Below are 15,834 nucleotides of genomic sequence, written 5' to 3' on the forward strand. Positions count from 1 at the left end.
TGATACTTGTCCATAAAATGTTGTGACTATCTGAAGTGCATAATCACTGATCATACAAATGTGTGTTACTCAAGTGACCTATAATGACTAGATAAACTTCTGGTAGTTATTCAAGGCCTCAAGATTAAAGGGCATTAGAGTTGTCACTGAGTCGTGAGAAGTATGCCAATTCAACAAAAATGTGTCAACCTCAATTTGAGGAATTAAGAAATACTGTGTACTTACACCGACAAAAAAAGATACAGAATGTGGATGTGTGGCATTTTGTTACTCTTCTACTGAGCATAGCAAAAATTAAACAGTAAAGAGGGAAATGCTAGTCAAGTCATGTCTCTCAAAGAAGAAATGACAGAAGCTCTAGCTCAGGTAACAAGAAATAAGGAAATCACTTTGGCTGTGTTCCATCAGTCTGGCCTTCTGTACTTCACTTTAACCATAATTCAAGAGTGAAACACAAAACAACTGCGGGCCTATTCAATTATGAAAGACAAAAAAACACAACTACTTATGTTTAAGACTAGAAAGTGATGAGTGATAAAAGAGAGAGATGAAGGCAACTTTAGGAATAGATGCTCATTGCGGTTTCATACCTGCAACTCGCACCAGGCAACCTCCACTGTGGTTTCCGTGTCCAGGCCCTTATACACCGTCTTGAAGGAACCACGGCCAATTTCTATGTCGAACTTTAGGAAGCGCCCATCAGGTGACGTTCCCACTGCTTTTGTCTCGGCCTCCTCGATGTCATCCTGAACTTTTTTCTCAGCCTCTCTCTGCTCTGCCTCTGCCCGTGCCTTGGCAGAGTCCTTCTCTTCTTCCTCCCCCTCGTCATCCTCTCCCTCATGCTGTACCTTCACCTCAGCCTCTGGTTCGGTCTGACCTGGCGGTTCTGCAGCTAGACTAGGTGCCGAGCGTGCCACCACCACATCTCCATCACAGATGTCTTGCGCTACAACAGCCTGCTGTTCAATGGTGACAACTTCCAACTTAACCACTTGCCCATTTCCTTGTCCACTGTTGCCCTTTGCAGACTCCTCAGTCAAAGGCACGCTGGGTTCAACCCGGGGCGTGTGTATGATAGCAGCAGCCTGCACCCTCCTGGGGGCAGCTTCGTGGAAAGGAGGCCTTTGGGGCGCAAGGACAGGGATCTTGCTGGGTAAAGGGAGATCCAAAGCTGTAGCATTTGAGTCGCTGATGACGCTGCGGCGTAAGAAGCGGTGTTCCGGGTTAGCCCGGTCACGCTCCATGGTGTGATGGCGACGCCGCACCTCTGTCGTCAGCCGTTCACCCACCATCGAGTCTGAACCAGATCCGGTGCCGGTGCCGTTTCCACTCTTCTGAGGGGGGGCCAGGAACTTCACCATTTTGTCGTTGGACTTTTCCGACATCCCACCACCCACGGCAAGAGTGAGCGGGTATAATTCAACTGAGAACTTAAAATAAAAATACTTCGACTTCCTCCATACAGACTCAGCTTAGCAGTATTGATCTGTCCTTTAAAAAGGAGGATTTTTTTCGTTGCGCCGTCCACTTCCCTTGTGTCTCTTATTGCTCAGTACATATACAATGCAGAGAGTCTGGATGTAGGATAGGGGGTGTTCTTTTGTAAATGGAAAAGAACAGAACACCGTTGCAAACCAGAGAGTGTTGATGCTGACACACAAGTCTCTTTAAATCCACACCATCCATCCTGTAGGACACAGGGCACCGCTTCTATCAAGCATAAGGAATCTCTAGGAGGGCAAAGAGATACAGCCTACTTCAGGCACTACACTTCACTCTGTAGGCAAAAGCAGACTGTCCACACTCCGGGTGAGCTTCAGTGCTATATTACTGCAAGGGAAACAGAAAAACAGATCAGTATAAACCTTAGACAAACAAAATAACTTTGGTAATGTAAACAGCAAAGTTACAGGGGTGTTACAATACTGTTTAGGCTACAAACAGTAAAACACTCACAAGAACAATCAACATTTACATGGGCAAAACAGTGATCAGCATGCTTCAGAGAGTAACCAACAATATGTCAAATGTCAACAGAATTTGAAAGAGAGATACTGGTTTAGTAGAATTTACAGTACACAAAAACGTTGACATCGCTTTGCTTAAAAAAACACTGGACAAAGTCTTGTAACTTGATACGAGTTGTTAAGTGGACTGCTTTGTCCATTTTATTTATCCTACACAGAGGACTATGATGGCAACTATGAATTATGTAATTGTATCTTTCAAATTCCCAATTTCACCATTTCATTACTTAATCTCACAAATAAGGATATAATATTTCATATCTAGGTAGTCAATGATCCATGATGACAGACAAAGTTGGCAACTCCACAGGCTTTCGAGACAGGAACTGACTAATAAAACAACACCGCCAACTATGCCAACTATGACTTCCTCGGTCTCGAACACAACGGGATTTAAATCGATACTAAAACGTTTTACATGCATGATGTTCAATCAATAAAACTACAGCCAGAACTGTGTACAGTGCATAGACGCCGGAGGGGGGGTCACGCGGCCCTTAATGTCCCCCCACTTTTCAGCTATCCACTTCTTTTATATATATATATATATATTAAAAAAAAACAAATAAAAAAAAAATCGCCTTTTTTTTTGCCTCCGCCCACCCCACCGTTCCCATTGTCAAGCGGCCCCAGCCAGACATGCTAAATGCTAATTGATCTCTGTGGCTGTGCTAAACATGTTCTGCAGGTTTTGGCGTTGCCGTCTGCCCTTATTGAAATGAAGGGTCGCTATGCTGTGTCCCTCGACTCCCTCGTCCTGCACTAACGTCACTCACTGCATGCACTGAATACCAGTGGTGGGAAAAGTACTCACATTTTTTACTCAAACAAAAGTATCAATTCTGCGATGTAAAAATACTCTGTTACAAGTAAAAGTAAGGTATTCAAAATGTACTTGAGTAAAAGTAGAAAAGTATTGGTATCAAAATGTATTTAAAGTACCAAAAGTAAAAGTAATCATTATGCAGAAGGTCCCATTTCACAAGTTTTCAAATGTGTAAAATGTATAAAAAAATCTTTGAAAATAGCAGATCTACAAGCTCACAACGCATCGCAAATCTGCTATTTTCAAATTGCCAAAGTATATATACTGTATAAGTGGTTTTGTAATAATAATCAAAATCTACAAACTAACTATAGTAAATAAAGTTATCAAATAATTGTAGTGGAGTAAAAGTACAATATTTGTCTATGTAGTGTAAAAGTACTCTACATTTTTTAATTCTACATTGCATTACTTTTACTTAAGTAAAACATTTGAGGATGGGACACACTGAAGGATGGGTAGAATGTTGTTAATGTTGTTTTATGGTCATTTATTAATTAGGCAAAAAAAAATCGCGCGCGCTTCGCGCGCGTACATGCCCGCGACGCAGTGGGTGGGGGGGGGGGCGAGGGGGAGTCATAACGTTGCCACTTGGCCACGCCCCCTATGACGTCATCACGGTCCCCCCACTATTTAACCCCTTCCGGCGTGCCTGGTACAGTGTACCTGTTGGTTAACCTACTCAATTCTGGCATTTACGCATGGTTGAACTTTCCAAAGAGCAAAACACCAAGCAGTCAAAAATAAATCTCATGACTAGATAGATTACTGAAAATAACAAGGCTTGCAAGTGCAATCCAAATATTGACAACTCATCGATCGCCTCCGAATGGCTGTTGTAGACATTGTAAACATTTTCAGAGTAACGTTACCTAAATAAATCGGCACTAGTATGTTAGAAATGTTGCCATACGAATAATGTGTAACGATATAGACTAGAGTAAATTATTTAAAGGTAATGGTCGATTATTTTTCACCACAAATGTTGCGTTGCACCTCCCATCTAAATGAGCCATCAGAGCCATTGGAAATGGCAACATCATCCAGCAATACAAAGCAAGGAGGAGCAATGGTTCTTTGTTAGCTTGCTTGCGGACAGAGCTAGCGATCACCTAGTTAGCCATCCATCCATAAGGCCAAGCTCACTATCGTTGGCTAACGTTAGCAGGTTAACGCGTCACTGTTTTATTTAGCTGACGTTAAAAACACCACTCGTTTACACCGGATATGTGTGTGACTTTATTAATGTTACCATCGCGAAGTCCTGGTCCGACCCCTGGTTAACATGAGCCGCGCTGCTGTTCACACGACCGGACGCGTTCACCCGGTATGCCGGTTGGAAAGGATCCCAAACACTGACACAGAAACAGCAGCAGCAGCACGGCCGCTAGCGGTGGCTAGCAGACTACTAGCTAACCCTAGCTAGGCGGGTCTTCCTCGCTTCCTCCCCTCCCGTCCTCATCAGTGTTGCCAGGTCTGCTTATTGCTTACTATAAGCGACTTTGGCCTTGTTTTTCTGTAAAGTTGCTTGTAAATATTGGTAGTTGCAGGTTGCGTTTTTTTGGCTTGTTTCTAAAGTTTAGTTGCTGCTTTGGGCTTGCTTTTTATTTTTTAAATAAACCAGTGGTTCTCAAATATTTCTATGTCATGGTCCCCCAAATTAATATGTATTTATTTGTCCCAAAACCCCATCTGAAAATGTTTTAGAATGTTTCAAAAATCATAAGAATATTCACATTTTATTTTAAAAAGCCAAATTAAGCCAATGCATATAGGTTTAAAGTGCTCATGTGGCCTATTTAGTCGCTTCTTTTAGGCTTGTTTTCCTAGACCTGGTTGCTTATTCCTCACGCAAAATCTGGCAACACTGCTCCTCATGCCAACCAAGATGGCCTAAACTAGAGGGCCGGACTTTTCCGCCGTGTGGAACAATGTGGAAAGCCTGGTTCGGTTGGACCCACGCCTCCCCCAGTTTGATTTATGAGCCCAATGTCCAATTATTTGGCTTCAAACTCTGGAAGGCTTTCCTGTTGTCTAGGGATTCTTCTGACGTAGCTATGGATCACACGACGGTCGTCTGACTGTCACGACCGTCATGGATGAACTTCAACCTGGTGTTTGCATTTTCTCCCTTTTTGCCCTGTACATCTACATAAACGTTCAGATTTAAAATATAAAGTGCTTACCCCATGGCCACGGATGTTACAATTATGTACACATCCGTCAGAAGTACCCGTATCTTCCGTATTGTTCAATAAAAAGCATTTTAATCCGATCGGTGACCATTTTCTCATAGTTATAATGTATGAGAGTGCAATACACCTTCCAACCGATAGGGTCGCGTAGTTGAAAGCATATGCCGAACAATCGGAGAAAATGGCCACAGATCTCGATTAAAATGCTTTTTATTGAACAATACGGAAGATACGTGTACCTCTGTGGGCCCGTACAGTATTGTAACATCGGTGGCCATGGGGTGAGCACTTTATATTTGAAATCTATAACGTGTATGTAGATGTAAGGGCCGTACGTAAATGGAGAAAAGGCAAACACCAGGTTTATAGTCACGGTTCAGGGCTACTTCTGACGGTGACTACCAGGCGACTCACGGTAGTGACGGTACATGAATCCAGCCATGTTTCAGGAGCGTAAGCGTCAAACATACAGCTTGTTGTACCGATAGCAGCGAACTTGACCGAGGGTGTATTATTAACAATACTCGAGGCTCGCTCCGGCTGCTTAATTAAACGAAGGAAAGAATGATGAAGATACAAAGGATTCGTCAGTGATGTCACAGGATGCAGGAGAAGAGCCAGATGTGATATTATATTGCTCTATCACGGCAGTGGTTCTCAGCCTTTTCAGGCCGGGCCCCCCCAAAATAATCATAATATGATTCAAATATTATTTGAACTGGGGACTCCCCACCCTGTTTTGTTTGACTCGGTTCCATCCACGGAAATAGTGAAAATAGCAGATCTATGTGAGCTTGTAGTTCTGCTATTTTCAAAAAATGTGCCTCTTTCTTATATTTTTTGACAAATTGGCCAATGTTTGACCTGTTTTTATAGTTTTGTTTTTATTACTTTTAATGCAGTAATGGTATTTTCTATTTTTTTTCTATTCTTTTTTAAGTATTATTAAAAAAGGTCATAAAAGTAAATGGTCACTCCACTGTCATCTGGGGACCCCCCAAAATCACATAATAAAAAATCTATATAATTCTAAATATATAAAACATTTTTTTTTTTAATAGCATATGGACTCGCGAGTTCCACATGCCGACAGTGTGTGACGTCAATAACTTATCCTTGGTTACCATTCTAGGGCTAATGGCTAAATTATACAGTCTTGCGAACCTTTCGCTCGACATAAATTGCATATTTTCAACTTAAACTGTCGCCGTGAGCTGCGTCAACACATTGTCCTGTAGAAATCACGTCGTTTTGCCGACAGTGAGGAATAACGCACCGTCGCCGGGCGGTGAATTGTGACTTACCTCGATGTTGCACTAAAACCCCTTTAACCACACAAGACAAGTGACAGCTACCAGCGTTGAGACCGTGGGCCGGTGGAGTGAAATCCCATTCGTAACGATAAAAGACACATTTAACCTACATTTAAAAGGGTTTTAATATATTCACGTTCGGTAGCCACGTGGCTATATATCTCAACAAATTTTACGAGCAGACGTCAGCGGCAGCCTCGTATTGCACTTGACTCACATTCTAAATCCAACAAACGCAGTGCCTTTTTCTCCTGCTGATCTGATAAAGCGCCTGCGCTCCTGAGTCCTGAAAGATGACCTCATCACGCAGGTGGATTTCTAAATCCGACCTCACTTGAAATCATTTTAGTCTTTCCTGTATTGCTGTATGTTATAACAGCAATCGTGTCACTGTCACACATCACATGTCAGGGCTACTCGCGGTAGCACTCTCAGGACGCACATTTTTACATGGGAGTGACAGGGGTAACAGGAGAGGTGGGCACCAGGGAAAACTGGGCACCTATTAAGAGTGGGCACTTAGGGGGGAGAAGAGTAGGCGCAAACGAAACGTGGGCACCAAAATAGAGTGGGCACCAAAACAGAGTGGGCAATAGGGAAATGCGGGCACCAAAACAGAGTGGGCACTACTAGGGAAACGCGGGCACCAAAAACAGAGTGGGCACCAGACCTCGGAAGAGTGGGCACTAGGGGACCTGTTTAGGGTTAGGGGTTAAGGTTAGGTTTAGGCATAGTTTTACTGAGGTTAGGGTTAAAGGTATCCATGGTTCACATGACGCTCGTCTGTCATGGTATGACAGTCATGTTTCAGGGCTAGGTTAAAGGTTTATGCATAGTTTCACTGAGGTTAGGGTTAAAGGTTTATGCATAGTTTCACTGAGGTTAGGGTTAAAGGTTTAGGCATAGTTTCACTGAGGTTAAGGGTTTAAACTTTAGGCATAGTTTTACTGAGGTTAGGGTTAGGCATAGTTTTACTAAGTTTAGGGTTAGGATTAAGGCTAGGGTTTGGCAAAGGTTTACTAGAAGGTGCCCAGTCTTCCCCCATAAGGTGCACTCTTTCTGGTGCCCACTCTTCTCAACTTGGTTCCGGCTGTGGTCCCCGGAAAAATGTGGCTGTTCAAAAATCGCAGATATACAAGCTCACAGCATGTATTTTTTTTTTTAAGTAAAATGAAAGTAGTTTGCACAAATTTGAATTTTTGAAAACAAATCTTCTCTTCTGGGGGTCCCTGGCACAAAACATTTTCAGATGGGTCTGCGGCCAAATATATATCAATTTGGGGGTCCGCTCGGGTGGCGCAGTGGTAAAGTGCCTGCCCACCACTGAGGTTGTGGGTTCGAATCCACCTTGGTGCAACCGGCTGGAGGCTGATAAGTATCACTGTATATATTCCTATATGCTATCACTCACATAATTTACAGACAGTAAAGGGATTCTGGACCAAAGGACAGACCATATTGGACTAAATCATATCTAACATTAAAAATGTTCTTAAATTGGGGTCCCAGAGATAAAAGAAAAGAGGAAAAAAAATCTTAACAACCTGGTATCCTTGAAATTAAAGGTTGCGAATCACTAGTCTAGACTCTAGAACACTGAAATAGATTTTTATTTTTTCATTCAGAGAACCATTAATTGTTTACCCCCTTTTTCTCCCCATTGTGCCAATTAATACCTCCCCACACACATTTCTGTGTTTGTCACTGCTGTTGTATCCTACTGACTCACCTGCCATTGAGGAGGCCCCACCGGAAAGACGTAGAGACTTGGTGGTGGGCAGGGACTTCACCACTGTGCCACCCAAACGCAGAAGAACACTGAATTTGAGCTATTATAAATAGCTCCTGCCCTTTGAGAGATTTCTCTCAATTGTCTGTCATTCAGTCTGGCTGATTATTTGTTTGTGTTTTGGTAAATCCAAACCATGATCCAACTGGGCCAAGCCCAAGCCCAAGCTTCCTGTCTACTGTTTCTGGTATCTTACCAGTGGCACTCTTCTCCACCTAAATCAACTTCACAATCATCTGTGGGTCAGGGAGAAGATCATGTTGTAGAGCAGTGGTTCTCAACCTTTTCTGGATCAGGGCCCACTTGAAAATATGTTCAAGTGCTCGCGGCTGTTGGTATTTTCAGAGCATGTTGTGCTCTGGCTTGGATCAATGGAACTAACATAAGTTCCTATTATCGGTAACACAATGAAAGCTATTTTCATTGCTATTTTTCTATTAATGTTATTATGTTTATATTTTAGTTATATTATCATTAAAATCTTAATTATTTTGCCAATTATTTGGGGGCCCACTTGTGACATCGTTCACAGTTAAGAACCACTGATATAGAGTTCTGATGTGCAGTGTGCAATCTTTCCACTATCAATGTTCAATTTCAGAAGTGCATGGCTAAATAAGAAACTATTGATGAAAGCCATATCTATATAATGTAATATAATATCTTATTGCACATTCTCCAGACATAGCTATCCCCCACTGTTGCTAAAGAGATTTCTCAGGGGACTTTATCTTTATCATTCTTTATTAGTATTCCTTTAACTTACTTTTCTTGTTCACATCATATCCAGTATTATTGTTATTGTTGTGTTGTGTTGCACAGTTTTGTGGACGTGGTAGTTCTTCTAGCACCACCCCTTGGACAAAATGCATTGTTTTCTGTTTTGAAACAAATATAAAGTATTACAATCAAACTTACAATGCCTTATAATGTTGATATGAAAAAGGACACCCTGAAAATATTACCCTCCGTTTTAATGCTGTCTTTGACTATGCCTTCAGTACATGGTACAGTAGCACCCCCAAGGGGATTAAAACTGCTCATGATAAACTAGTCAGAGTGGTATTGAACCTTAGGTCCTTAAATGGTTGATGGATGAAAATAGGGTAAAGCAGCTGTAATTGAGACCCACACACACACACTCATATTATTAATTGTTGATCAAGGTTGTTTTTATTGTTACATCTTGTGCACAGGTACATCTTGTACACAAGAGTAAAACATATTTTTGTTCGGCTTTCTTCAGACAATGTAGCAGCATAGGTAATACTAATAATATGTGAAGAAAAAGAAAGAGAATGAGAAAAAATAGTCAGTAGTTTTACTAATAGGATATTAATTGATCAGCGTTAATTGATCAGCGTATGTAAGCTGGCATATTACCATCAGCATTTATCAGTAGCTGCCCCAGTATGTAAACAACTTCACAGTACCTCTATATACAACAGTTTAGGTAGGAACAGTCAAGAATATTAAGGTGCAAAAAAAAGAGGGTAGCATTTTCTTCTGGCCTGATTTATTTGTATTGTTGTCAAATCATTCATATGCCTGATAATACAAGGGAAGCAGCTTTTTAGCTGCCTGCTGCCTGCCAGTGGCCTTGAGACTGCATAGCCGTTTTCCATGCGGAATATTCTTAAACAATCTATGGTTGGGGTGGCTTGGGTCATCTTTGATGATTCTGAGGGCTTTGCTGACACAGCGTTTGTCGTATATATTGTACATACATAATGTACATACACAATGCTAACAAAATAATAAAATAGTTATTAGTTAACATGAAGACTACTACACAGAAAAAACTACCCTGCACATGATGCCAATATTCTCAGCAGCAGTCATTTAAACATAAAGAATCAGAGGTACATAAGATGGAAAATATATTCGGGAGTTTGAATTCCAAAAGATATATCTAAAATATATGAAAAGAACTATGGTCCTGTTTCTACGTCAATTAAAGCAGATCTTGACAGATGGTCCCTGTTGCCACTAGATATGTCAAATAGAATTGAAAAAATGAATGCTCTACCCCGCTATTTGTATCTGTTCCAGTCACTTCCTGTTCCAATTCCTTCTAAAGACTTTAATGAATGCTGATCTCAAGATTTACTTGGAACAGTAAGAGGGTTAAATATAAAACCTTACAATTACCCAAAGATAAAGGTGGATTCTCTCTTCCATGCTTGGAGGATTATTCTACTGCGGCCCAATTAAGACCACTGATATGCTGGTGCAACCCAGAATATTCAGAGAAATGGAAGGAACTGGAATTAAGTCAATTTGAGATACCTGCTCAAACTCTATTAGGTGATAAACTTCAATGGGCCCTTTACCAGAACAAAGTAAATAGGTGGACTAAGGTGGCACTGGGGACATGGTTTAGGATCTGTAAAATATTGCATCTTGATAAATATATATGAATATTGAAATGGGGGACATTTGACTCGGAGTTTAAACCATCCAATCTGGATAAGCAAGATAGGCAATGGGCATCAATGACATAACAGCTTATTGTACATTATTCAACAGAGGCATTTCTGCATCCTTTTGTCAAATGTCAGATGCCTATAATCTTGGGGAAAATTACTTTTTCAGATGTATCAAGGTCAGGGATTAATTATTCTAATAAAGAAAGCAAACAGATAGAGGGTACTGAATCTAATCTGGTCAATGTATACATGGATGCGTAAAAAAATAAGGATAGTAAACACCTCATATCACAAACATATAACAGATTACAAAACTCTAAAGACCACTCGACTATAAAAGTCAAACAGAAGTGGGAGAAGGAATCGGGCATGGAGATATCTGAGGAGGATTGGAATGGTATCTGGGAAGGTCAAACAAGAACTACTAACTCAAGAGCGTGGCGGGAATTCGCCTGGAAGAATACTATACGTTACTTTATTACCCCAAAACTGAAAATTATACAACGGGGCTGTCAGGGACAGGGTTAATGTTTGAGGCAATGTGGTAAAATGATGGCTGATCATTTAAAAAATGTTTGGGACTGTCCTTCAATTCAGCCCTACTGGTTAGAGGTTATCAAATAAATCAGAGCTATTTTTTAAATAGAAATTGAATGTTCTTTTGTTACAGTGTATCAGGGGAAAATCTCTGTCGAACTCATGAGCCAGGACTTATCTGTATAAATCATTTTGGTTGCTTGTAAGAAAGCCATCACCCAGAAATGGCTACAGGTCACACCACCTACCAAGGTTTGATTACAGTAGTCAAGAGAGAGTGGAGCAATATGTGAAGAACTGGAAGAAATGGACCTCTCACTGTTTTATTGGGAAATGTAACTCATCGCTTGAATGATTGAAAAAAAGAGAAACAAAAAATATATATATATAATTCAGTAGTATGTTAATCCTTGTGATATAACGCCCACCTCAACACAATTTTAATGTTTATTTGTTTATCTTTACTCAACTTTTTTATTTTCCTTTTCTGTGTATGTGCCTTTCTTGCGTTTGTTTTTTTGTTTGTTGAATTCTCTATCTGGAAAATAATGAGTTAAATAATAAGTTGTAATAAAATGAATCAAAAATGCTGATCGCGTGAAACTTTGTATGCACACTCCCAATAGGCCAAGGAAGAACCTCCACCCCAACTTTTTCAAATCAGCCTCATGGTGATGCTATAACAGGCCACTTCACGTTTTGGCCTAGTCCCATAGCTCATTTCTGCCTGACCAGATTTTCCAACATTTTGAGTTTTCTTCAAAACACGTTTTGCAACTAATAGTATAGTACAGATTTTGTCCAAAACTCATTCAAATTGGTACACATTCTCTCTGTAGTCTACGGAGTGAATATGTATCAGTCAGATTTTTCAGATTACAGTTGCCATCCAAATGTTGCAGTATGGGCCTGTTTTGCAAAAAGTGCCACAAGTCAAGATCGCTGTGTCCAATCCCAAAATTGAAATCACACGTTGAGGCCTCTAAACAACTTGGAGCCAAAAGTGATTTTGCTGACATAGGGAGTCACTTTTCGCACAATTGCACTGTCTGTCGTACAAACTGTATTTCCCCCGCAGCTTCCTTGTGTCCTGATGGCTGCACCCCACGACTGACACAGCCCTGGTGGAGATCTGTGCTCAGAGGAGCGCACTTTTCTAGTTAGATTTAATTTGATCTTACTCTTACCTGTTCCTGTGTTTCACTCTTACTACTGTTGCTACTATATGACAGCTGAATTGCCCCCCAGGAGCAATAGAGGTGTATCTTATCTTATCTCATCTTATAACCTCTTATAAGATCTTGCAGGGTAAGTAGGTATTTTAAGAATTATGTTATGCTATAGGGACTCACATGGCTCTAACTAGAGGCAGAGCTGCAGACATTGCACCACTAAACATGTTCTGGGCAAAAAAACTTTCTGTGCTTGACAGCGGTAGAATGAAATAGACTTCCAGTAGAGATAAAATCAAGTTACTCCTGTCCTGTCTTAGTTTGAATGTAGGAAATCGCTATTTAACAAAAATGAAAAACATACTTAGAAATGAATGAGGGTGTAGGTATGTGTAGGTGCACTCAGATGACACTTTGTTGGATGAAGTCGGCACACTTGGTAATGGTAGTGTTGTGCAGGGGTGCCTGGTGGCTGCTAGGTGTTTGTGTATATGTATACCTTTATGGATGTAGTGTAGCTATAATGTGCATTCAAGTGTGTTGATACATAATGTGGATAGAACAATAGACATGCAATAATGTATTATTTTGTCTTACTTTGTAATTCTATTCTATTAACTTTATTGTATTATTGACATGTTCAATGTATTTATTGCAGAATATGACCAAATAAAATAAAATTATGAAGGTTTATTGCATGTGTTATAAAGCATTATGAAGGTATCAATATGCATGAATTAATTTGAAACTTTTGAAATTTGAATTATTCATTATCTTTATGGATCAATATTCTCAGGACTATCTCTTCTGTTGCTGGCTGCAGTTCATTTTATCCCTGGCATCGTTCATTTGCACTGCATGTAGGCCTACATTGTTAAATCTGAAGCTGACTAATGTGTGTAATCCCTTTAGTAGATTTGGATACAATCAATTTAATCTCTGAATATCATTTTAATATTATCTCACTTTCTTAAGATGATGTTGAAGTGATATTTAACCCACTGTTGTTTAAACCCCCAAACACAACACAACAACGAGGTCAAAAGTACAATATAAGAGTGTATTTGCCAAAATAGAAGTACTGTTAAAAATTGAATAAATTGGGAAAATTGTAAAATACCATAAAGAATTAAGGATACCAAACAATTGTCAAATGATTAATGTTAAGATAGAGAAAACATAGCTAAACAGTACACTATAAAATGATAGACAAAATATAGTAGCCTCTGTTAAAAGATAGAACAGTACACTATAAAAGTATTGAACAAATTGAGATAAATAATAGCCTACTGTATAAGAATTAGAAAAAGTAGGCTACTGTTAAAAAAAATAGAGGAAATAAATAACTGAACTTAAAAAAATGCTGAACTGAATGCTAGGATAGAGAAAACATCGCTAAACAGTACACAATAAAATGATAGAAAACCCCTTCCCCTCATCACTATGTATGCAGGCCAGTCAATCCACTCTGCAGCCTGCTTATTGTGTTAGAGCATCTGCCAGACAGTCAGCTGTTCCGTCTCATATAGGCAGACCACAAGTTGACCAGTTTGCCCTGAAAAAGTTCTTATCACCTGACAGTGGGGAGTTTCCCCGGTAGGACGTAGCACGTGGAAGGAACACGTTATTCCAACCAGTTCCTTTCCCCTCCATCAGGCGCCCCGGCTGTCATGGGGGAGGCGGTATACGGGTATAGACCAGGATTACTACATGTTTTTGTGAGGGTATTAACTACCCTGGGAGACACAGGGAGAACAGTTAACATCTTTTAAAAAACCTCTTTAATAATTCCCTGCAAAGTTTACACTGCCCTCTGTTGGCAAAAAGTGCTGGACGTATATTGTTTTTTGCTGTCTGTAGCCTAGTGGCACAGTTAGATTAATAGTCTGTATAATATTTTCATTATTTTTTTCCTCAGTCATAATTGGCTACTTGTGAAATAAACAATATGATGCTAAACTATTATGACCACGTCAATATTACTGGCAGTTAATTAAATGTAATTTAGAAGAATCCCTATCTGATTGATTAAATACTTTTTTAACAGTTTCGGAAAAAAAAGCACAGAAAGTACAGTTGAAAAAGGAAGCTTTTTGGGATTAAACCCAAGAATGCACTATGGCTTGTTTCCATAGGGGTCCTGTGTATTCAATTTATCGAAACATTTAATGACAGACAAATATATACAATATGCAAAAACATTATATAAATGAGTAGTATTAGTAGTAGTATGTGGGGGGCATGGTGATAGGATTGGACTTTTTACAAGGGCCAGTTCCGAATTGCAGCCACCTGTAAGTGCTCTTTTAGAGTGGTTTTGAAGGAGAGTAAGGATTCACAGTTTTTTTTATGACTGAACGTAGGGCATTCCACATTTTGGTGGCAGTAGAACAAATTTATTTAACCCCTTGTTTGAGCCAAATCTGGGTTGAACGAGATTTGTTTGGAGCTCCCTCTGGTGTTGTGTTTGTGGACGTCTAGACGTGTTTGAAGTAGTTTGACAGGTACATGCAGGGTGCCTTTGTGGTGTAGAGTATCTTGTGGTAGCCCATGGCCATTGCAAGTTGCTGTAGCCTACTCTATCCTCTATACCCTGAGCCATCCCACCCTAGCAAAGTGAGCAGGGGTTAAATGAGTTGTAGGTGTCAGGCCAAGTAGTAAACTGACCAGTTTACCAATTTTTTGATTACTTTAGTTGCCATTTTTTCACTGGAAAGATTTGCCTTTAAAATACGACCTAGGTAGGTAATTTCCTCTTTTCTTGTGATAAGTTATAACATTGTCACACACTTTTACTCTGAAGCCATTGGCCTGGCAGAGGTTTATTTTGTACCCAAAGATAATGGATTCAGTTTCAGTTTGGTGTAATGATAGTTTGTTATCAGTGAGCCAGGTGCCGAGTTCAGAGCTAAGGGTTTTTTCGACTTGCAATTTGTCCTTGTCCGAGACCAGGAGATCCGAGTCATCCGCGAACAAGAAGAAATTGCAGTCACAAGCTGATGTCATGTCGTTGAACAGTAAAGGTCCAGTATGCTTCCTTGCGGAACGCCACAGCTCACTGGGAGGGGGGGGGACAGGGTTCCATTCACCTCCACCAGCTGTTCTCTCCCCTCCAAATAGGATTGCATCCAGTTCACTGATGTGCTATCAAAACCGATTGATTTTAGCTTATCAACCAATATAGAGTGATTTACGGTGTCAAATGCCTTTTGGAGGTCCAGCATGACCACGCCACAGTATTTGTCCACGTTCACCTCATGTTTGATGTGGTCGTTCAAATAGGGTAGGCATTTCTAAGTGGAATCTTGAGATGTTCTGAAGCCAGATTGGAATTTGTACATTAGTTATTTTTTCAGCAAGACACTTTTCAACCTGTTCATAAACAATTTGTTTCCATAACTTTCGAGATAGAACTAAGAATAGAAGTAGAGCGGTAGTTGCCACCCTATTTAGTTTCTTACTTCTTCGCAATAATAATAGTCAATGATTAACATTTTAAATATTCAGAGGACAGGACAGGTCATTGCTGACCATCTGCATTTTCCC

General features: G+C 40.2%; 1 protein-coding gene across 4 annotated transcripts in view; it reads right to left on the minus strand.

The window, feature by feature from the left end:
• The window catches only part of LOC311047754 (serine/threonine-protein kinase WNK1-like), a 40,665-nt gene extending 34,029 nt beyond the window's left edge, over positions 1 to 6,636 (minus strand). For 3 of the 4 annotated variants that reach the window (XM_084060597.1, XM_084060598.1, XM_084060595.1), the window contains exons 1-2: positions 4,106 to 4,241; positions 591 to 1,830 (exon numbers count right to left, since the gene is read on the minus strand). In XM_084060597.1, the coding sequence (XP_083916723.1) occupies positions 591 to 1,385 (795 nt within the window). In that variant the 5' untranslated portion in view covers positions 1,386 to 1,830; positions 4,106 to 4,241. Of the gene's footprint in view, positions 1 to 590; positions 1,831 to 4,105; positions 4,242 to 6,352 lie in introns of those variants that run through there. The other variant, XM_084060596.1, reaches the window with a different exon arrangement.
• Positions 6,637 to 15,834: the final 9,198 nt, after the last annotated feature.

Source organism: Gymnoscopelus microlampas (genome assembly GCF_963454915.1).
Source record: "Gymnoscopelus microlampas genome assembly, chromosome: 6".
Lineage (NCBI taxonomy): Eukaryota > Metazoa > Chordata > Actinopteri > Myctophiformes > Myctophidae > Gymnoscopelus > Gymnoscopelus microlampas.